This window comes from Anomaloglossus baeobatrachus, chromosome 1 (genome assembly GCF_048569485.1).
Source record: "Anomaloglossus baeobatrachus isolate aAnoBae1 chromosome 1, aAnoBae1.hap1, whole genome shotgun sequence".
Classification (NCBI taxonomy): domain Eukaryota; kingdom Metazoa; phylum Chordata; class Amphibia; order Anura; family Aromobatidae; genus Anomaloglossus; species Anomaloglossus baeobatrachus.
The window spans coordinates 462,272,635-462,295,304 of record NC_134353.1 but is presented as its reverse complement, the minus strand read 5'-3'; the positions used below and the strand labels follow the sequence as shown (position 1 = coordinate 462,295,304).

Below are 22,670 nucleotides of genomic sequence, written 5' to 3'. Positions count from 1 at the left end.
TCAAAGGCAGCACGCTGACCAATCAGAGGCAAGCAGCTCCTGCCTTTGACGTCAGTGCTTTGGCAGTTGAAGCTCCGACATCGGTCGCAATGGTTAGCCGATAAACATCCTGTAACGGCGAACTACAAGAACCATGAGGCCAGTGAGGGAACAGAAGGTAAGGTGAGTAGTGTTTGTGCGTGTTTGTGCGTGTTTGGAATAGCACAATAGGGAACCAGAATGGGACATTAAACAAGTTGTGGAACGAATTGTCTGAGCTTGCATTATTTCCTATGGGAAATCTTACTTTGCTTGATGAGTAACTTGGTTAACAAGAACACTCTCAGAACGGATTATGCTGGTAAACCAAGCTTCCACTGTACTAATCTTTACTGATCAGGGTACAACCCGGTTATACAGAAAGGCCCCCAGGGCTGTGCTGTGATAATGGATGTCAGGCTACTTTACATTCTTGACATGGTGTTTCTTAATATACCTATGTACAGTATATTATTGGTATGTTGCAGTTACTCAATACATATATATGTTATATATATATATATATATATATATATATATATATATATATATATATATATATATATATATATATATATATATATATATATATATATATACACACACACAATTTTAGACTTTTTTCTTTTTATTCTTCTAGGATTATTCTAATGCCCTTTTCACACATTCAGTACTTGGTGAGTTTTTTTTCCTCAGTATTTGTAGCCAGGAGTGGGTGATAAATACAGGAGTGGTGCCCGTGTTCCTATGATACTTTTCCTTTATTCCACTCCTGGTTTTGGCTACAAATACTGATATCAGATACTGACCAAATGGTGAACATTGCAAAAGGCTGTTACCAGCTGGAGGGCAGGACTCGGGTTGTGTTAGGGTACCTTCACACCTAGCGATGCAGCAGCGATCCGACCAGCGATCTGACCTGGTCAGGATCGCTGCTGCATCGCTACATGGTCGCTGGTGAGCTGTCAAACAGGCAGATCTCACCAGCGACCACTGAACAGCCCCCAGCCAGCAGCGACGTGCAAGCGACGCTGCGCTTGCACGGAGCCGCCGTCTGGAAGCTGCAGAGACTGGTAACTAAGGTAAACATCGGGTATGGTTACCCGATGTTTACATTAGTTACCAGCGCTGTGTGCAGAGAGCAGGGAGCCGCGCACACTGAGCGCTGGCTCCTTGCTCTCCTAGCTACAGTACACATCGGGTTAATTAACCCGATGTGTACTGCAGCTACATGTGCAGAGAGCAGGGAGCCGCGCACACTGCTTAGCGCTGGCTCCTTGCTCTCCTAGCTGCTGTACACATCGGGTTAATTAACCCGATGTGTACAGCAGCTACATGTGCAGAGAGCCGGCAGCACAGGCAGCGTGAGAGCTGCAGAGGCTGGTAACTAAGGTAAATATCGGGTAACCACCTTGGTTACCCGATGTTTATCTTGGATACAGCTTACCTCAGCTGTCAGACGCCGGCTCCTGCTCCCTGCTCGCTTCATTTGTCGCTCTCTCGCTGTCACACACAGCGATCTGTGTGTCACAGCAGGAGAGCGGCTTTGAAGAAAACGATCCAGGGCTGTGTGTAACGAGCAGCGATCTCGCAGCAGGGGCCAGATCGCTGCTCATTGTCACACACAGCGAGATCGCTAATGAGGTCACTGCTGCGTCACAAAAAGCGTGACTCAGCAGCGATCTCGGCAGTGAGCTCGCTGTGTGTGAAGCACCCCTTAGTCATTTGGCTAAAGAATGTCTTATTTATCCATTAATCAATTTATGACCAGTAATTTGTTGATAATATGGCTAAAATTAGAAAAGATTGTCAGAGAGGTAAATTTCTCCCTGCGACATTCATAAGCTAACATGGGCATCCTATATTGGGTAGAATTAAGATCATGCACAGTAGGAAAAATCCTTAATGGAAAGCTTTATACATCTATAGCAAAAGCTACATTAAAGGGTATCTGTCACCAGGTTTTTGCTCCCCCATCTGAGAGCTGCATAACGTAGACATAGACCCTGATTCCAGAGATGTCACTTACTGAGCTATTTGTTTTCATTTTGATAAAATCAATGTTTTTTTCTGCTGCTCTAACAGTTAGGCCTAGGACACACGGCGAGTAAAATCGGACGACTGGAATGCAATGAACAAAAACTCGCATTCCATTCTGACCAGTTTTGTTCTATCAGGCAGTTCATATTTGCTATTTTTTTCTCGGGCGGAATCGTACAGAGAAAGCAATCGCAGCATGCTGCAAGTGTATGCGAAAGCCATCTTCACTTGCACCCATACAAGTCTATATGTGCTAGTGAAATATCGGACTGCACGTGGATAACATCCGAGTATAGTGCGATATACGCATCAGCTGACAATGGAGGAGATGGGGGATTAACCCCTCCCTCTGTTCCGGTGCTGTGATCCAATCGCAGGGTCAGATCACAGTTCCATGACCCTTGGCTCACGCTTGCAGCAGAGCAGGAACCAAGGGTCATTAGCATATCTCATCTGATGCGCTATGCTTGTGTGGCCCCAGTCTTAGGCTATGTGCGCACTTACAGTTTTTTGCCGCGGATTTTTTGCGGTTTTGCTGCATGTTTCGCTGCAGAAAATGTTCATAACATCTCTGCAGTGAATCACCAGCAAAACCTATGGAGAAAAAAATCCTGTGCGCACTGGGCGGAATTTGACAGCTGCATGTTTTGCTGCGGGATTCCCGCAGCAACAACAATTGCATGTCACTTCTTTTCCGCACGTCGCTGCGGGATTTCACTCCATTGACTGCCATGTAATCGTGAAATCCCGCAGGGAATAACGCAGGCAGCAAATTCTGTGCGGTTCACTGCGTTTTCCTGCGTTATTCCCTGCGGTATTTCACGGTTTATCTCCGGTAATGTGCATCGCTTGTCTGCGGTTTTGCAGGGAAGTGATGTCATTACAGGAAGAGGAAGCCATGCAGAGAGTAAACACACACAGATCACACACACACAGACACATAGAACACACATAGAAAGCAAACGGAAATATAGAAAACAAAGCACGTGGGCTCCGCTGTATATTTACCGTCCAGCCGAGGTAAGCACACAGCGGCGGCTCGGTATTCTCAGGCTGGGGAGGGTGAGGGGCAGGGTTAATGTCCCCCGCCTCACTCCCCCTCCTGCAGCCGAGAATATCAGCCGCAGCTGCCCCGGCACTGTCGCATGCATTATGCGGCAGTACCGGCGTGTCCCCGACTCTTCCTGCCGCCGTGTAGCAGTGGCAGTCAGGGTAATACAAGGAGTTAATGGTGGCGGATCGCCGCCATTAACTCCAGGCTTGATCATGGCAGCGTCTATGTGACAGCTGACATGATCAACCCGTAAGTAAAGTGAATAAAACGCACAGAAAAATCCTTTATTTTAAATAAAACAAACAAGCCTCGTTCACCATTTTATTAACCCCTCCTGCACCAAAGCTCCGGCGTAATCCACAGCTCCGGCGTAATCCACAGCTCCGACGTCCTGCGCTGCTTACATCCAGCTGCGACTGTCACAGACACAGCGCTGAATGAATGCAGCAGACAGCAGAGGTAATTACCGGTCATTTCCCACGGCCGGTAATGTGAACTCACTGCCGACCGTGGGAAATGTAGCGATCTGTCCTCTATCTATCTGTCTATCTATCTATCCCTCTATCTGTCTATCTAGCTATCACTCTATCTATTCTTCTGTCTTATCTACTATCTCAGAATTAAATGACTTTTTTTTTTTAATGTGCTTTATTGCATTGAATGCAATAAAGCACATCCCAACCGGCACGCGGCAAAACCGCGGCAATACCGCGAACAATACCGCGGCAAACCGCATGCGGTTTTTGAGTGCGGTTTGCCGCGGTTTTTTTACCGCGGGTGCGGTAATCTTTGAGAGCATGCGGAATTTTCTCAAGAAAATTCCATTTCCCAGTGTGCTCATAGCCTTACACAGTCCTCATGAAAATTCAGGACTATGGCAGTAGGCCAAGTAGTCCTATGATAATGATCTACTGCTGATTAAGCAATGATTCTATCAAAATTTCACTAAGCAGCTGAGTAAGTGACACACCACTGGAATCAGGATCTCTACCCCTACGTTATGCTGCTCTCAGATAAGGTGGCAAAAACTGTGACAGATTCCCTTTAATTATTATTTTTTTTTTTTTTTTACATATTTGGATACAGAGCACCAAAAATTCCCAACTGAGTGATCTCCACCTGTAATATTGATGGAGCGCTAACAAAAATGTGTAGAACCTACACAGTCCAAAACCCCGGAAGGGCGCGTACATAAGATCACTTGCACTTTCTACATTTTAGCAAACACAAAGGCCCAGATAGGACAGGTAGAAAGATAAAATACTCACTTTGTGCCAGAACCTTTCCTAGGTCAAAATATGGGACTGGATTATCAGAAGCATAGAACAGATGTAAGCCGTGGCATCGGGCAATAATTACCCGGGTGAATTGCTCTTAGAGAAGGTGTCATGAGGTGGCTTCCTTCTGTATGCGACAATTCACCTATGTGCGGCATGTTACTGCTTAGATTTTCTGTACCACATGTTGTGACATGACTCCTGGGGTAGTGTCTATTTAGGATGAGTTCTCATGTCCAGTAATCCTCCATTAGGCTCCAGCAGCAGTCCGTTGGCAAAGTTGTGCAGACACATTTTTTTTGTCCATTTTTAAATTGCTGATTTTAGCTGGATCTATTTTTAATATTGCAGTCTATGGAAAACAGATCCGTTAAAGGATTGATATTTAGCCTTTGTTTTTCTTGCATTTGATTACTGGAACACTTTTAAAGGGAAGATAAATAGCAATCTGTTAACAGATCCGATTTCCATAGACTCCAATGTTAAACTGATCCAGCTGAAGCAAAAAAAACCCATAACGTAGTGTCTGAACAATTCATTCTCAACATGATTGTTGCTGGATGTGTTCTAATGGATGATTACAGGACATGTGATTTTAGGCAGATATTCATTATATTTAAGTGGCTCTATTGGTTATCACTGCCGGAGATATGGGTTGTATACAATTGCGAGATAGGGCAGTTTCACACATACGGCATTTTGGCGGATCTGGCGCACTCCAGTACAGTGTATACAGTACAATGGCTGCACAACAACCTCCGGTCACATGCTATCATGTGACCGGAGCATGTGACCCGGAGGTTGCCGCGTTACCATTGTACTGTATCACACTGTACTGGAGTGCACCGGATCCGCCAATCCGGCAAAATGCTGGATGTGTGAAACGGCCCATATTTGCCTAAGAAATGGTGTCTGGCGCATTGTGCCCGTTTTTAACGTTATTTGTGTTGTCTAGGCTTTTTGGTTTCTTCTGTAGTAAAAATTCTTCCTACATTTAGAAAGTGCAGCCGATGTTTTGTACGGCGTCTTGTCTAGTTTCTGAATTGTTTAGCTACAGATTTGGACATTGGCAGATTGCATGTGCCCAGATTTTGTAAACCCCGTTTGCATTGCACACTAATTTGTGATATAGATTTATTATACACACACGCGATCTACGTAGTGTATATAATTTAGTTTTTATATCTTAGACACTCCCAATGTAAATAAATTGTAAAAATAAACGGCAGAGGTGGTGCCGTAGAATGGCCGCTCATCATACGCCCAGATATAAATAGTTCCACAATTAAAAGTGCATATATAGTAATAAGACGTCTGTGTGGTGTGACCCAGAAAATGACACTATAAAACATCGGAAACTTCTGTTTTCACTAACATCATACTAATGTATTCGGAATCTAGTATATCGCAGGATCTCCACCTTCGTAGTCGAGCATAGTAATCCGCATCATATTAAAAATATCATTGTTACTATAGATGATGCAGAAAATGTCTCTAAAGAAGAAAAACCTAATTGGTAAAGATCTTTCACTATTGTGTGCACGTGTCACTTCATGCAGACCCCAAAGGTTAGTTTCTTAACTTTTTAGCATTTATTTTTATATTGTGCAGGCCCTTTATATGCATGCTGATTGGTAGGGGTCCGGGTCCTTAGATCCCAGAAAGTGCATCTAGGGAAGCAGGAGTGCACAGCATCTCCGGAGTGCGCACAGATCGGAGCACGGAGGCAGTGGACAGCCATGGGTGTTCTGTTGTGCCACTACTCTGCGCACTAAGGCAGGAACGTGCACTTCTGCGTCCCTAGTGGCTCACATCTGTCGTCTTGAGTGATCTGTGGGAGTCTTGGTACCTGGGGATTTTAGTGCAGTTCACGGCTGGAACTAAGATAAAATGATATGTTAATGAGTGTTGTAAGCTGGATAATCCCTTTAAAGCGGATTATGACTCTAGTTCACCCTCTATGGCAGTGATGGCGAACCTATGGCATGCGTGCCAGACTGGGCACGCAGAGCTCTATTTGCTGGCACGCGCGCTGTCGCCACATTCAGCCACTTTGCACTGTCGGTGTGGTCGCGCCGACAGTGCAAAGTGGTGTTGGAGCAGAGGAGACATCTCTCCTCCTTCTGACACACCTCCTCTCCTGAGCAGCAGGCCTGTTGCCTAGGAGACGGAGGAGCGTCAGTAGGTGGCGCCGGCGTCTTGTGGCCGCGCGGGAACTGAACTGACTGAGGACGCAGCGATGGAGCAGGTGCTGCAAGGTGAGCTTTTTATTTTTATTTTTAAGCTGTGTGCGACTGTGCCAAGGTGTGGGGGACAGAGCCATCATGGGGCGAACGTGGAGCGCACGGGGGCAAACGTACCAGTAAGGGGTACATTTACCAGGATGGGGGTACATGAACATGCCAGGATGGGTGACCTTTATCAGGATGGGGTACATTTACCAGGAAAGGGGACATTTACCAGGATAAGGGAACATGCCTGGATGAGGTACATTTACCAGGATGGGGTACATTTGCCAGGATGGGGTACATTTGCCAGGATGGGGTACATTTGCCAGGATGGGGTACATTTGCCAGGATGGGGTACATTTGCCAGGATGGGGTACATTTGCCAGGATGGGGTACATTTGCCAGGATGGGGTACATTTGCCAGAGTGGAGGAAATTTACCAGGAATGGGGTACATTTACCAGGATGGGGCCATGATGGGGACAAATATAGCAGAATGTAGGAAATATATATCCGGATGGGGCACATGTTTACCAGGAAGGGGGACAGAACTACACAATGAAAGGGGAGGGGAGCCACTCGTACGTCTTTATGGGATTTCAGGATGTTCAGACTTTGAAATGTAGATGTGGATTCCAGGTGACATCTGATTGCATTCCAGGCTAAAATCTCTGTCTAATATGCTGCAATTTTTTTGATCAATCCAACTGCTGTGTCTGGAAAGGGCAGGGGCTCAGCTTCAATGTGTGGTAAGCATGCACGAGCGTGATGCCCCGTGCTGAAGAGAAGACGGCAAAGGTAAGGTTACAATCAATTATTTACATAATAGGATTGGTTGGCACTTCGGAAAAAAAATGGGTTTAGGGCTACAGTTTGGGCACTCGGCCTGTAAAAGGTCCGCCATGACTGTTCTATGGTTTAGTCTGGGCATTGATCTATAGTCAGTCAATAGAAATCTAGTTATTGGTGGATGAAATTTGTGGCAGAATTGCATTGAGTTTCTAAAACAAATGGAAAGTTGGTGAAATATATGGGGGTGAACCTGGCAACAAAGCTGTGCATAAAGTTGACATCTGGAGATATTGATTTCCCCCAAACCATCCTTGGGTTAGTGTAGGTTATTTACTTTACTTATTTTTATAACGCTATCATATCCAACCACAGTTTCTGGACATCATCATCACTGTCCCGATTGGGGCTCACAATCTAAATTCCCCATCACTATGTCTTTGCATTGCTAACACTGAGCCACCATACAGCACTTCACAAGCGTCTCTACAGTATTTGCCATTGGCCTAACTTTGCTGGTATCTGTGTAAAAGCAAATCTTTGAACTGAAGCCTTCTGATTTGATTTGTGTATTTCCAACTAGGAACAGTACTCCAGTGGTGACGTTCACCTATGCTTAATGGGAACTGTGCTTTCAGCAGACTTTGCATAAATCAGGAGGACATGTGAATAGAACAAAAAACAACTTTGATAGAAGCGGAATTCTCTGATCAGATTTAGCCACTTCTTTCCTCTCTCTCCTGCCCCTAAACTCATCTACTTTACAGGACAAACAGTAAGTGTTAGACCTAAGCCACACTGCATGAAAATCGGTGCGAGTGGAGTGCGATAAAACATTGCATGCCACTCGGACCAATATTACTCTGTGCCAGCACCCATGAGCGATTATTGTCTCAGCCCTAATCAGGCCGAGAAAACAATGGCAGCATGCTACAGGTGTAATGCAATCCTTGTTTCTCTCGCACCCATTCAAGTCTATGGAACCACAGAAACATCGCACTGCACTGGTGTACCACGAGGGCAGGGCGAGAATGGCAATAGCCGGCAACGAAGGCGAGAGGGAGAGAAATCCCTTCTACCCCTCCTCAGTGCCGGCCCTCCCCTTGCAGCTGAGGTCCGCTCGCATGATCGGACCTCAGTCGCAGTGAGACTCTCATGACACTCGGCTCCCGCTGTGCTGCCAGCGCGAGCCGAGTGTCATGCGAGGATCGCATTAGTCCCCGTGTGGCCCCAGCCTTGGGTTGAGGCGTGGGTTGGATTCATGTCCACATTCATGGGGCTGCAGACTGCAGTATTGTCATCCCTGCTTCTCCTTTATGGGAGTCCTCATAGTCTACCTGTAGAGCCTACAGAGAGCAATACTGGTGAGATCGTGTACTCGCACTGGATAGATTATTCTGAACCGTTTCTTGAAAGTACAGTTGCCCTTTAACTTCTTTTCCTCCATCATGCTTGAGCTGCAGCACATCTGGCACATATATACACATACCGCATAGGGCCCCATGTTGTTAGCTTGGCCTTCCCTATCCTTCGCAGGTTGATTTCCTTAGGCTTGAATAAACGCTGCAAGGCATTCCAGTGCTATTGACTGATGAGAGCTCACAATACAGTTTGGTCTTCATTGTCTATTCTTTGTCATGTACCTACTGCAAATAATCAGATATTGGCTGCGTTGTGTGCCATGTGATCTCTTTGCTGAGCCGCGGATTTGTCAGTGCTGTTCTTTTCTGACATCTGATAACTATATAGGCTATATGCAGCTTGTGTGTTTTTACTGAACACATTCTTCTAATTGATAACAGACACACGTGCCTGCATCCGTCTAGTATCGTTGCCTAATAATTAGTTCCTTGTGTCCTACTTATCCTTTAACTATTTATTTGTAATCCACGAAGGCAACATTGAGCCGTATAAAGTGAGCCAAGGTGGCCATACGCCTTGCAGGAATGCTGACCAGCTATCCCATCGACTCTCCCGACACTTGCGTGCACAACAGAGCTGAGCATTCATGTGTTCTCAATGGAGAGAGTGAAGGTGGGTTTGTATCCAGCTCCAGTGGAGCAAGTTCATCAGCGATTTAAGATAGTTCGGACTCCATGATGGTTGCATTTTGTCACTAGAACAAAAGGATATGTTCTGCCCAACAATGAGTGCCCAAGTAAATGATCCAGCCAGCTGATATATAATCGTTTTGCTTATATATTTGCTGATTAGTGCAGTGTTTACACAGACCAATGATTAGGAATCATTCACCTGTGAAAAGGGGGCTTTACAAGCTGAAGAACCTTCCAGAGATAACACAAGGATTGGCCATTGAAATGCCACCAGCCCTGTCCTTCTTTCCCCCGATCTGTCATGAGTCAGTAGGCCCCAATACACAGATGCTCGATCTGTCAGGAGTCAGTAGGCCCCAATACCCAGATGCTCGATCTGTCAGGAGTCAGTAGGCCCCAATACACAGATGCTCGATCTGTCAGGAGTCAGTAGGCCCCAATACCCAGATGCTCGATCTGTCAGGAGTCAGTAGGCCCCAATACACAGATGCTCGATCTGTCAGGAGTCAGTAGGCCCCAATACCCAGATGCTCGATCTGTCAGGAGTCAGTAGGCCCCAATACACAGATGCTCGATCTGTCAGGAGTCAGTAGGCCCCAATACCCAGATGCTCGATCTGTCAGGAGTCAGTAGGCCCCAATACACAGATGCTCGATCTGTCAGGAGTCAGTAGGCCCCAATACCCAGATCCTCGATCTGTCAGGAGTCAGTAGGCCCCAATACACAGATGCTCGATCTGTCAGGAGTCAGTAGGCCCCAATACACAGATGCTCGATCTGTCAGGAGTCAGTAGGCCCCAATACACAGATGCTCGATCTGTCAGGAGTCAGTAGGCCCCAATACACAGATGCTCGATCTGTCAGGAGTCAGTAGGCCCCAATACACAGATGCTCGATCTGTCAGGAGTCAGTAGGCCCCCAATACACAGATGCTCGATCTGTCAGGAGTCAGTAGGCCCCAATACACAGATGCTCGATCTGTCAGGAGTCAGTAGGCCCCAATACACAGATGCTCGGCCGGATCCACCTAAATAAACTGGTTCAGCCACTCTTCTGTAGTGTCTTGTTTTTCTTCTCCTGCAATGCTTTGCTTATGGACTTAATGTGATCAATCTCTGCATCTGTTTCAGCTTTTCACTTAGCAAATTTCTTTACAGCTAGTTTTTTTTGTAATGTATATTTTTATATTATGCATGTATTCTTTTGAAACGCCTCAGGCTACATGTGTACGCTGCAGTCGTCTTGCCACAAAAAACTGCACTTTTGAGACATCAAAACTGCACCAAAAACTTCACCTTGTCCCAGAGAGCCTGGAAGTGTAAAAACCAAAAAAACTCTTGTAATGATGCTGCATTTTTTAGTGCGTATTTGTTGTTTTACATAAGTTTGTGTCAATTCTGATTTTGATGGTTTTTTTTTTTTTGTTTTGTGAAAACTACTGATGGGTGGACCAGACTGTAAAGTCTTACCCCGCTGGTTCAAAGGCACCCAGATCGGGCACTTGGACCGCTCATTCTTCTTCCGGGGCCCATGCATATTCACTGCTTCCCTCAACCACCAGCGTCTGGTTGCAGTCAAACAGCGCCCCCAGCCTGTATGACAGCCTGTCTGACACTTCCAATCGCAGACCCGGTCTATAGGGTACAGTAAAAATAAATTTTAAAAAATTGGCGTAGGGTTCCCCCATATTAGGATACCCAGCACAGATAAAGCCTACAAGTACCAGCTGCAGCCCCCAGCCATGCGCTTATCTTTGCTGCTTATCAAACTAAGAGGAACTGCATGTAGCCTTTTTTTGTTTGTTTTTTTTTTGTTTTTGTTTTTTAATTATTAAAATAAACAATTTTAAAAAAAAGTGCAGTCCTCCCAATTTTGATAATTAGCCATGATAAAGCCTGACAGCTGGAGGTTGATATTCTGAGGTCAGGTAGACCCATGGTTATTGGAAGCCCCACAGCCTAAAAATAGCAGCTTGCAGCTACCCAGAATTGTCGCATCCATTAGATGCGACTATAGCAGCACTTTACCAGTCTCTTCCCAATTGTCCTGGTGCGGTGGCAATTGGGGAAATAAGCAGTTAATGGCAGCCCACAGCTACCACTAAGCCCTAGATTAGTAATGGGGAGGGTCTATAAGAACCCCCATCGCTAATCTGTAAGTGAAAATAAACAAAAACACTGAAAAAATCCTGTATTTGGAATAAAATATCAAACAAACCATCCTCTTTCACCACTTTGTTAACCTCAAAACACCCCTGCAAGTTCCGACATAATCCACACAAGGTCCCACGTCGATTACAGCTCTGCTACATCTGAATTCACACTGAGCATCACTTAGGTTAGCTGCGGCCACAGCTGAAGGTGTCCACGGTCGTCCACCTGTGACCGCAGGTAACTTGACCTCAGGGGACCTCAACGAACTTGGGTGAGGTCACTGAAGTCACCTGAGGATAAGTTATCTTCAGCTGTGGCCGCGGCTAACCAGAGTAACGTCATCGCACAGCTCACTCACTCTCTGCCTGAACCTCACAACGAGTGGTCGTCTTCTATGGCCACTCGGTGTGAATTCAGATGTAGCAGTGCTGGATTCGTTGGTGAACCGTGTGTGAGTTACGTCAGACCTGCAGGGATGTTTTAGGGGGTTAATAAAGTGGTGAAAGAGGGTGTTTGTCTTTTATTCCAAATGATTTTTTTCGGTGTTTATTTCTTTTCACTTACAGATTAGTGATGGGGGGGTCTCATAGGTAGATGTCTATCACTAAAGTAGGGCTTAGTGGCAGCTGTGAACTGCGATTAACCCCTTATTACCCCGATTGCCACCGCACCAGGGCAATCAGAAGAGCTGGGTAAAGTTCAGGGACTGTCGCATCTAATGGTTGTGGCAATCTTGAATGGCTGCAGGCTGCTATTTTTAGGCTGGAGGCTCCCAATAAAAATGGGTTCCCCATCCTGGAAATACGAGCTCCCAGCTGTCTGGCTTTTTCTTGGCTGGGTATCAAGAAGAAAAAAAAAAGCAGCACACAGCCAAGATAAGTGTACGGCTGGGGGCTGCAGCCTGTAGCTGTATGCTTTATCTGTGCTTGGTATCAGAATATTGGAGGAACCGAAGCCAATTTTTTTTTTCCATTTATATTACTGTATGATAAACCCGCAGACCGGGTCTGTGATTGGAAGCGTCAGACATGCTGTCACTCAGGGTGGGGGCATATCTGACTGCAACCAATCACAGACGTCGGTGGGAAGAGAAAACAGTGCATATTCAATGAAGGTAATGAAGGACCCAGGAAGTTAATGAGCTGCCGCAGGAGCAGTGTTACAGACATTCTGGTGACTTGGTAAGTACAAGCGCTTGCTCCTACCCCTTTGCGCCGGATATATGGGGACCGACATCCGGTCAGATACCAGAGATCAATCCCCCGCAGACCCGGTGTCGACAGGTGATTGATTTGCGAGTCTGCCCATCGCCAGTGAGAAACGCAGGGACGACGCAAAAAGAATTGACATGCTGCAGTTTGTCAGAAGTTTGAGACAAACTGCTGACAAAACAACCTGCAATGTGCGCACAGCAAATCTGACTTCTCATAGATTTTGCTGGGAAGTCAAAAGTGAGAACTCTGACAATAAAACTGCACCAAAAAACGCGGCAAGACACAACAAAAAAAATGCGTAGTGCTCATATAGTCTTAGATGGGTCCCATCACTGAACACCATTGTACAGCTTTTTTTTCTTTTTTTTTTTTCTTTTATTTAAGGACATGGTAGTAGGCTGCTACCAGATACCTCCTTTGAGAAAAAGGTTTGGATATCTTGAAAGTCTACATGCACAATCTTTGTTCTGTACAAAAACAAAAAAACAAATACACCTGGTCGGTCAGTGCTGCTGAAGTCCTAGAGTCCTAGCAACTAAAGTCTACTTAGTCCGTGTGTGGCCACCTTAACTGCCTTTCTTCAACGAATTCTATTCTGCGGCCTGTATATTCACCCTGAGCTGAAAGTACTGACGAAGGTTGTTATCCAAAGTTTGGTCCATCAGGTCAACTCCTTCTCTAAATCAAGTTCACCTAGTAGTTACTATTGCCGCAGCCGTAAGCTGCAGTTCAGGATTCATTTTACCTAAAACTGTTGCTGCAAGGAGGATGAAGAATAAAATGAGGGTCTAACCTTGTATTATTATATAGCCGCATCCAGCAGCCCAATAGCGAATTAATGGAGCAGTAGCAGAGTACGCACACTAGCTCACCATTTTGGAAGGAAGATAAAAGTCCTCCAGTAGAAAAGATAAATGACCTGATCTTTCTGGTGCCTGAGGTTGGGCCATCACTAATCAGCAAGTTAACACTTGTTTTAACTGTACAATCCCTTAAAACCTTCACTTAGATTGTAGACTGCAATATGGGATTGTTTTCTGATCCATTAGGTGAATATGCTGTGTCTAGAGTAGAGAATGAAGGTATCCTGAGCAGGCTACGTTTATGCTTCATAAAAGCTAGAATATAAAAGTGTGATCACTCCAATTTAGCATTCATGGATGCATAAGATTTCCGTTTATCCCAGATAATAAAATAGTGTATACACACGCATGAGCTACTGCTATATAATTTTGCTTCTTATTGTAGTTTTCTATAACATGTGGTTACAGATGAAACGGATTCTATATTTAATTCTTTTCACTCCAGTGGTAATTAGTTGAGGAATTTTATATAGTGTAAAAAGAGCCATTCTGTATCTCTTCTCTGGAGTGTCAGTGGAACTTGACCCCTTGCATCATACTCTCCAGACGTTTGAACCCTGATCTTTGGCTCTTTAGTGTGTGGCACAGACATTTATGCTTCTTATATGAAAGAACTGTGTAGCAGAATATTTAGGATTAGAGTTGAGGAAACCTGCGGTTTGGTGTTCATACTGACCACAGACTTTACAAAGAAACAGGTTCTGATGCTTTCCGTATGAAGACCACTCGCGCGAGCATGGCTGTGCTCAATGCTTAGCCCATTGCTAGCCACTTGTAGTGATTGAACGGCTCACAATGGGGGTAACATCAGCGAGATTGGATATAGTGTTCACCAGGGTTGTGGAGTCGGTGAGCCAAACCTTCGACTCCGACTCCTCAATTTCCCTTGCACCGACTCCGACTCCCACATATATTGCTTATTGTTAAGGGAAAAATGTATTGTAGTACAATGTGAACATCAGACACTTAATCATTTTTATGATACAATAATCAAGATATTTAGATATAACATAAAATATATTTATTGGAATACAACTTTAGAACACAAAACTCTAATAAATTGTGAATGTTATACAATATGTAATATACAGTAGATTACATATCTATCTTTGTGCATGTATAATATATATAAAATTACAGTGTATTACATATTTACAATTTATTACAGTTTGTGTTCTAAAGTTGTATTCCAATAAATAGAACATAAAATATATCTTGTATTATTGTATCATAAAAATGATTTAATGTCTGATGTTCACATTGCTCTACAATAAATTTTTCACTTAAATATAAGCAATATACTAAATGTTATTTTATTTACTATGTTTGTGAACAGTTTTTTGCCACTTAGTGTATTATAGTGTTATATATAACACTAAGTTATATATTTATTTATTTTTATATATATATATATATATATATATATATATATATATATATATATATATATATATATATATATATATAAAAATTTATTTACGTAGTTATATATAACACTATGTAATACACTATGTAAGTGGCAAAAAACTGTTCAACGAAAACATAGTAAATAAGATTTGTGCAGTCTATGAATTTCTTCTAAGAAATAGAATTGCCTCCATCAGATCCTCCTTCATAGATCACCTCAAATCTGACCTAATAATTTTAAGGCTAGAGAACAACCTCTCTACAGTAACTTGGGTTGGAGGCAAAGCCGTAACCACATGGGCAACATCTCTAACAATTTACGGGTATAAAGGAATTGCCTCATGCACAGTCAGTTTTGATGAACGGTTGAATTTTTATATTTCTTTGAGAGAAAGTGAAAAATTTTGCTGAAATCTGGTCAGTCTGCTGCTTTAGGAGACGGAGTGAAATCTTTTTCCATGCGGCAACACTTTGCTCCTCCATGTCATCCAAATACTTGTCAAAGTTAAACTCCTCATCTGATGAGGGTGAAGATATGGCAGCAGTAGCACTGTCAGGCCCCAAGTCTTTTTGCGCCTGGTAGTCCTGTAGGCCACTCATCCTAACTGCTACCTCAGTCAGAGCTTCTTTTCCTTTATTAAGTTGTTGATCATCATATTCCTCACATGTGCTGTGTGTGCACACGCTGCAGCTGGCAATAAGGGTACGCTCACACGAGCGTGAAAATCGGACGTGTGCAATGCGAGAAATTCTCGCATTGCACTCTGACCAATGTTAGGCAATGAGGTTGAGCTGTTGGTCAGCTTTTCTCGCATCCAGATTTTGGATGCGAGAAAAGCGGCAGCATGCTGCGTTTTGCTGCTACCGCCGTATCTCTCGCACCCATTCAGGTGAATGGATGCGAGAGATACATCGGACTGCACTCGGATGTTATCCCAGTGCAGTGCGATCTACGCACAGGCTGACAGTGGAGGAGATGGGAGGATTAACCCCTCCCTCTCCTCCGCAGCGCCTGCACTCAGCTTAACAGCTGTGACCCGATCGCCAGATCGGGTTACAGTCGCATGACACCCGGCTCACGCTCGCAGCAGAGCCTGAGCCGGGGGACATTAGCATATCGCATCCGATGCTCTCGCATCGGATGCCATACGCTCGTGTGAGTCCAGCCTAAGAGAGAGTCTGCAAGAGGGACATGCTGGAAATCTGATTTGAAAAGTGAGGAAATTCGTTATTGCCACCAGAACCCCTAAAATGGATTCCATCTTGGAGACATGCTGGGAAAGGGGAAATTGTTGATCAAGCCACTCGGTGAGGTAGCACTCAGATTTGAGGTCATCTATGAAGGAGGATCTGATGGAGGCAATTCTATATCTTAGAACAAATTTATAGACTGCACAAATGTTATTTACTATGTTTTTGTTGAACACTATTTTTGCCGCCACCTACATAGTTTAATATATATATATATATATATATATATATATATATATATATATATATATATATATATATATATATATATATATATATATATATATATATATATATATATATATAATGTATGTATGTGTCAGTAAGCCAAACCTGCGACTCAGACTCCTCAATTTCCGTTGCTCCAACTCCACGACTCCCACATATACTGCTTATATTTAAGTGCAAAATGTATTGTAGTACAATGTGAACATCAGACATTTAATCATTTTTATGATACAATTATCAAGATATTTAGATAGAACATAAAATATATTTATTGGAATACAACTTTAGAACACAAACTGTAATAAATTGTAAATAAGTAATACAATATGTAATATAGAATACTAATATACATATATATATATATATATATATAATATATATATAATTAGTATTCTGTATTACATATTGTATTACATATTTACAATTTATTACAGTTTTTGTGTTCTAAAGTTGTATTCCAAAAAATATATTTTATGTTCTATCTAAATATCTTGATAATTGTATCATAAAAATGATTAAATGTCTGATGTTCACATTGTACTACAATACATTTTGCACTTAAATATAAGCAGTATATGTGGGAGTCGTGGAGTTGGAGCAACGGAAATTGAGGAGTCTGAGTCGCAGGTTTGGCTTACCGACTCCACAGAGAACCATGAACCGCTGAAAGATGGGGATGCGAGTGTGGGACCGCAGTATTTTGATATTGATGATCTATCCCAAGTCTGAACAACCCATTTTGTAAACAATATCCTAGACCTTACAAGGATATCCGTCCTTGAATTCCAGCATTTTCACAAGCTGGTTGACCAAGTTAGGACACATTGTGTTATATGTGATGCTACGTAGGTAATATTTATAAATATTTATATATAATGGACTTGTACATGATCAGCCCATTACTGTGTCCCAATGGTTGTTTGGCTGCTTGTCTTGTTCTGGTGGCCACGTTGTGCTATTATGTAGACTTTGTTGTATACAAGTGCAATCAGTCATGCATATGAAGATTACTACAGGGAGGTCTCTGCGCTTTCCCCTCTTCTTCAGCCTTGTACTGAACTACCCCTTTATGTAGGCATTTACTGGATTACTTCTTCTAGTTCGCTCTACCCAGTGTCCTATTAACCGACCTTTTGGCAGTAGAGATATGAGACTGTAAAACATTTATACATAGTAGCCATTCACGACTCGCCAATGTTTGGTATTCATTCACATGCTCCCCGTGTGGGGGGCCTTTCCTTCTTCTTGCTTTTCTCAGCCATTGGTGATTTATTCTATGCTAATTTTTTTGCACAGCATTTTCCTGGAAAAACTGAAATGCTGGTTGGTGGAGAAAATGGGTTGGTTGGATGTGAACCAAGCTTTCAATAATAAAATGTAAAGCCCCTCCGCTCCTTTTTTTTAAATTATTTTTATGAATCTCTAAGATCTTATTGCTAGCAAACCTGAATATTTGCATAGGTGACCATATGTAAATGCATTATTATTATTATTATTATTATTATTATTATTATTATTATTTATAGAGCAGCATTGATTACATGGTGCTGTACATGAGAAGGGGGTTGCATACAGAATACATATACAAGTTGCAATAGAGAGACTAGTACAGAGTGAAGAGGACTCTGCCCTTGCGGGCTTACATTCTATAGGATTTTGGGGAGGAGACAGTAGGTGGGGTGTTAGTCGGGCGGCAGTTCCGGCACGGTGGTGGGGCGGCAGCTGTGTGGGTGGTGAGGCAGTGGCGTCATTGTAGATTATAGGCATTTCTGAACAGATGAGTTTTCAGGTTCCGTTTGAAGCTTGGAAGTGCAACAGATAGTCTGACGTGTTGAGGCAGCGAATTCCAGAAGACCGGGGATGCTCGGGAGAAGTCTTGGAGGCGGTTGCATGAGCATCAACTGAGAGAAGAGGAGCAAAGGAGATCTTGGGAGTACCGGAAGGTTACGTGTTGGAATGTAGCGGGAGATTAGTTCAGAGATATACGGAGGAGACAGATTATGGACGGCTTTGTAGGTCAGTGTTAGTAGTTTGAATTGAATTCGATGGAGGATTGGGAGCCAATGGAGGAATTTGCAGAGAGAAGTGGGGTGGTGGTGAAGAGAGAGGTGGTTCATTCAGGCAGCAGAATTAAGGATGGACTGGAGAGGGGCGAGCGTGATAGCAGGGAGGCCACAGAGGAGGATGGTTCAATAATCAAGGTGGGAGATTAAGGGCATGTACTAGCATTTTTGTAGATTGAGGATTGAGGAAAGGACAGATTCTGGAAATATTTTTGAGTTGAAGACGGCAGGAGGTTGTGAGGAATTGGATGTGTGGTATGAAGGACAAGGCAGAATCGAGGGTGACTCCAAGGCACCAAACTTTGGTTACTGAGGAGAGCGTGATGTTTATTGTAATAGATCAGTTAGGAAGTCTAGGTGAGATGGAGGAAATATTAGTTCAGTTTTGGCCACATTGAGCTTTAGGAAGCGAGAGGAGAAGGAGGATATGGTTGATGGACACTCCGGGATTCTGGACAACAGCGATGTGCCATCTGGGCCAGAGAGGTAGATCTGAGGGTCATCAGCATATAGGTGGTACTGAAAGCCATGGGACTTTGAGTTGTCCCAGGCCAAATGTATTGATGGAAAAAAGTAAGTGTCCCAGAATTGAGCCTTGAGGGACGCCAACTGAGAGAGGTCTGGATGACACTAAAAGTGCGGTTGGAAAGGTATGAAGAGATCCAAGAGAGGGCAAGATCTCTGACACCAAGGGAAGAGAGGATCTGTAATAGGAGGGAGTGGTCGACAGTGTCAAAGGCTGAGGACAGGTCTAGAAGTAGGAGTATAGAGAAGTGATGGTAAGTTAAGAAGTTGTTTTATGCCACCTGCGTCCTATGCAATAGTGTTACAACCGCATCCATACTGTAATGTATAATGCTGGCGTTGGTGACCTGACACAGTAGACAATAGGTGACCTAGAGTCAGGTGACTGTGAGGAGCTATGCATACAAGTAAACACGTGGGTTTCGTTTCCATGTGCCAAAACCTGCTAAACCAGCTAAGGAAAGGAGAGCTGCGACCTGCCCAGGTAATCCATGAGCTGCGCCCTATTCCTGGACTTAACACCTCAGATGCCAGGATGTTTGTGTGGCAATGTAGAATATTGAATGTTTAAAAACGCCAGTTTACACCCATTAAAAAGACTGTGTGGGTTATTAGCCAGGCATGTGGCAAGTGCAGTACATTATTTTACTTATACAGTGCTATTAATTCCATAGGGCTTTACAGACACTATCATTGCTGTCCCCATTGGGTTTCACAATCTAAATTCCCTATCAGTTTGTTTGTGGAGTGTGGGAGGAAACCAGAGAAACCCACACAAAAAAACTGCTTCAAAGGAACCGTGCTAACCACTGAGCCACCCTTGCTTTACATTTTTTCCAGTCTCTCACCTGATCAGTCAACTAAGTGAAGTGCATTATAGGCCCTGCTGCACAGGGCGTCACCATAATACAGGAAAATACAACATGCAACATTTTATTTTTATTTTTTTTTGCCCATTTTGTACAGAATCCCATAGAAAAAATTTCTTATGAAATTAAAGGCAACTTGTTGGCACATTTTTCCCTATGGAAGTATTGGTATCGCTGTCTAGGCGCTGGAAGTCGGTCAAATGTCCACCCATTTGTGCACTTCTAGCTGTAATAGAATGTCATTTCTTGCATATGATCACTTACATGCCTTTTGTTTTCTCCTCAGCGTCCATGCCATTTATTATTATGACACTGGTGAACAGTCCATACAAGCGTGGATTTTATTGCGACGATGAGTCTATCAAATATCCTTACCGAGAAGACACTATTACACATGGTCTGATGGCTGGAGTCACGATTTCCTGCACTGTTATCATTGTAAGTGTTTTAAGCCTTTACTTCCCTGACTGTGTCTTTATATTGTGAAGGATTGTGCTGCGGCCACCTGTAAGGAGAATTCTCTGTTTCTGCATGCTTATCTGCACTCAACAATGTATTATGGCAGTGCTGGTACTACAACTGTCTGCAAAAGCCTTGTTGGGAGCCGGCGTTCCCAACAGCTGGAGGAGACACTCGGATACCAATGTATTAGATAAATGTGAAATCCTTTTAAATGTTCCCACAGTGGCAATATTTTTTTTTTTTTTTTTTACAAAGCAAAGGATCTGTATTACTATTAATATGCAGTACAAACCCAACAATGTTTTTCTTGTACTTTTTTGGCTTATTTTATTTTTTTCCATCTCCTTCTGTCCTTTGTTACATTCAGGTTCATAAAGTGGAATAGGTAGTTCTATTCTCATCTGCTAAAACTACATTTCCCAGGAGCACACGGCTTCTGCTCAGTACTGCCGGCCCCTCCCTATGCTCTCCTGTGTGCTTTCTGATAGAACTAGATACACTACCTCCAAAAAGTTGGATATTTGGCTTTCGGGTGAAATTTCATTAAAATGCCCTCTATCCTTTCTTAGGCTATGTGCGCACGTTGCGTATTTGCATGCAGTTACGCTGCGATCTGCACCGCAGCGTAACTGCATGCGTCCTGCATAATCTATGAAGATTATGCAGGAGACGTGCGCACGTGGCGTATTAAAGCGCAGCGCTTCAGCTGCTGCCCAAAGCGCGCGTTCTAAGAAGTGACATGTCACTTATTCCGTGCGCTCTGCATGCATCCCCCGCTCTGTCTATGGGAGGGGCTGCACTCAGAGCGCATGGAATCTACTTTTTTTTTTCATTACGGACTATTTCTGAAGCGATTTGAAGTGCACGTGTGCTGTTCAAATCGCTGCAGACATTTCTGCACTGACAGTACACATGTGCGCACATAGCCTTAGATGAACTTAAAGGGAACTTGTTACCAGGTTTTTCCCTTATGACCTGCGGCCATCATCACTGAGCTATTATATACAGCATGCCAGAATGCAGTATATAAGAGCTCAGGGCGCACTGTATAACATAAACCCCTTTAGGCCTTGTACGCACACTACTTTTTTTGCTGCATTTTTTTTTTTTTTTTTTTGCTGCAGAAAAAAAAGCAGCATGTCACTTCTTTTCTACATTTTTCCCTGCATTTTGCCATTGACAATGTTAAAAACAAGGCACCGAAAACGTGACAAAACACATGCGTTTTTTTCAGCTGAGGGCAGATGGAAGTATTGTAGTGCGCATGCGCAGGCAGCTTTTGACCTTTTCTCACACCTGCGCATTAAAGTACTTTGCTCTGCCCTCAGTGGAGGCCCTACTTGTATCAATGGGATCTTCAACATAACTCAAATGTGCTACAACCCAGCTGTCAGATGTTTTGTTACCCAGGATCATTACGTGCATCTCAGCAGGCTCAACTGACAGTACTAGAACTATTGGACAATGGATCCATTTTCAACAGTAGGGTAAAGAGGTCTTCGGGAGTGTCATTGGGGGGGCAATAGCTGCAGATTTAAAAATGGGTTGTATTGGCACATATTATTAGTTCTTAAGAACAGAAAACTGGGTCCACATTATGATTTTGGAAATAGCCTTTTAACCCCTTTACGACGTGTGACGTAAACTCATGTCATCTCCTTGCCTTTGATGTGGACTCACACTCCAAGCCTGCATCTTTCCCTACACATGGCAACTGATTTAATCAGCCATCAAGGGCCTTTACAGCTGTGGGCAGATCAGGATTCCTAAGGAGATTATTACATACAGTAAAAGTGTTGTTGTTTCTTTGTTTTGGGTTTCTTTCTTAAAGTTCAAATCGCTCCCTTAAACCCTGTGTGCACTAGTAAATGGAATTTTCTTAAAATTCCGCAGGGTCTTAAAGATTTCCGCACCCGCAGAAAAAAAACGCACCGAAATCCACATGCGTTTTGGTGCGCTTTTTCCGCAGGTTGGTACATGTTTTAATGCATTCAATGCAATAAAGCACATTGTAAAAAAAAAAAAAAAGGTAATTTCCTTCTGAGAGGGATGGAGAGAGGATAGATAATCAATAGAGTCCCTGTGAGGACACACTGCAGTTCTCGCGAGCGGTAATGTGTTCACATTACTGACCGTGAGAAATGGCCTGTAATTACCTCTGCAGTATTGTTACGACG

The 22,670-nt window shown here is 43.5% G+C and overlaps 1 protein-coding gene across 1 annotated transcript in view; it reads left to right on the top strand.

The window, feature by feature from the left end:
* Positions 1-22,670, top strand: part of PLPP2 (phospholipid phosphatase 2) — a 39,794-nt gene that overhangs the window by 10,814 nt on the left and 6,310 nt on the right. Inside the window, exon 2 of the mRNA XM_075337961.1 lies at positions 20,318-20,469. Within this exon, the coding sequence (XP_075194076.1) occupies positions 20,318-20,469 (152 nt within the window). The remainder of the gene's footprint in view (positions 1-20,317; positions 20,470-22,670) is intronic.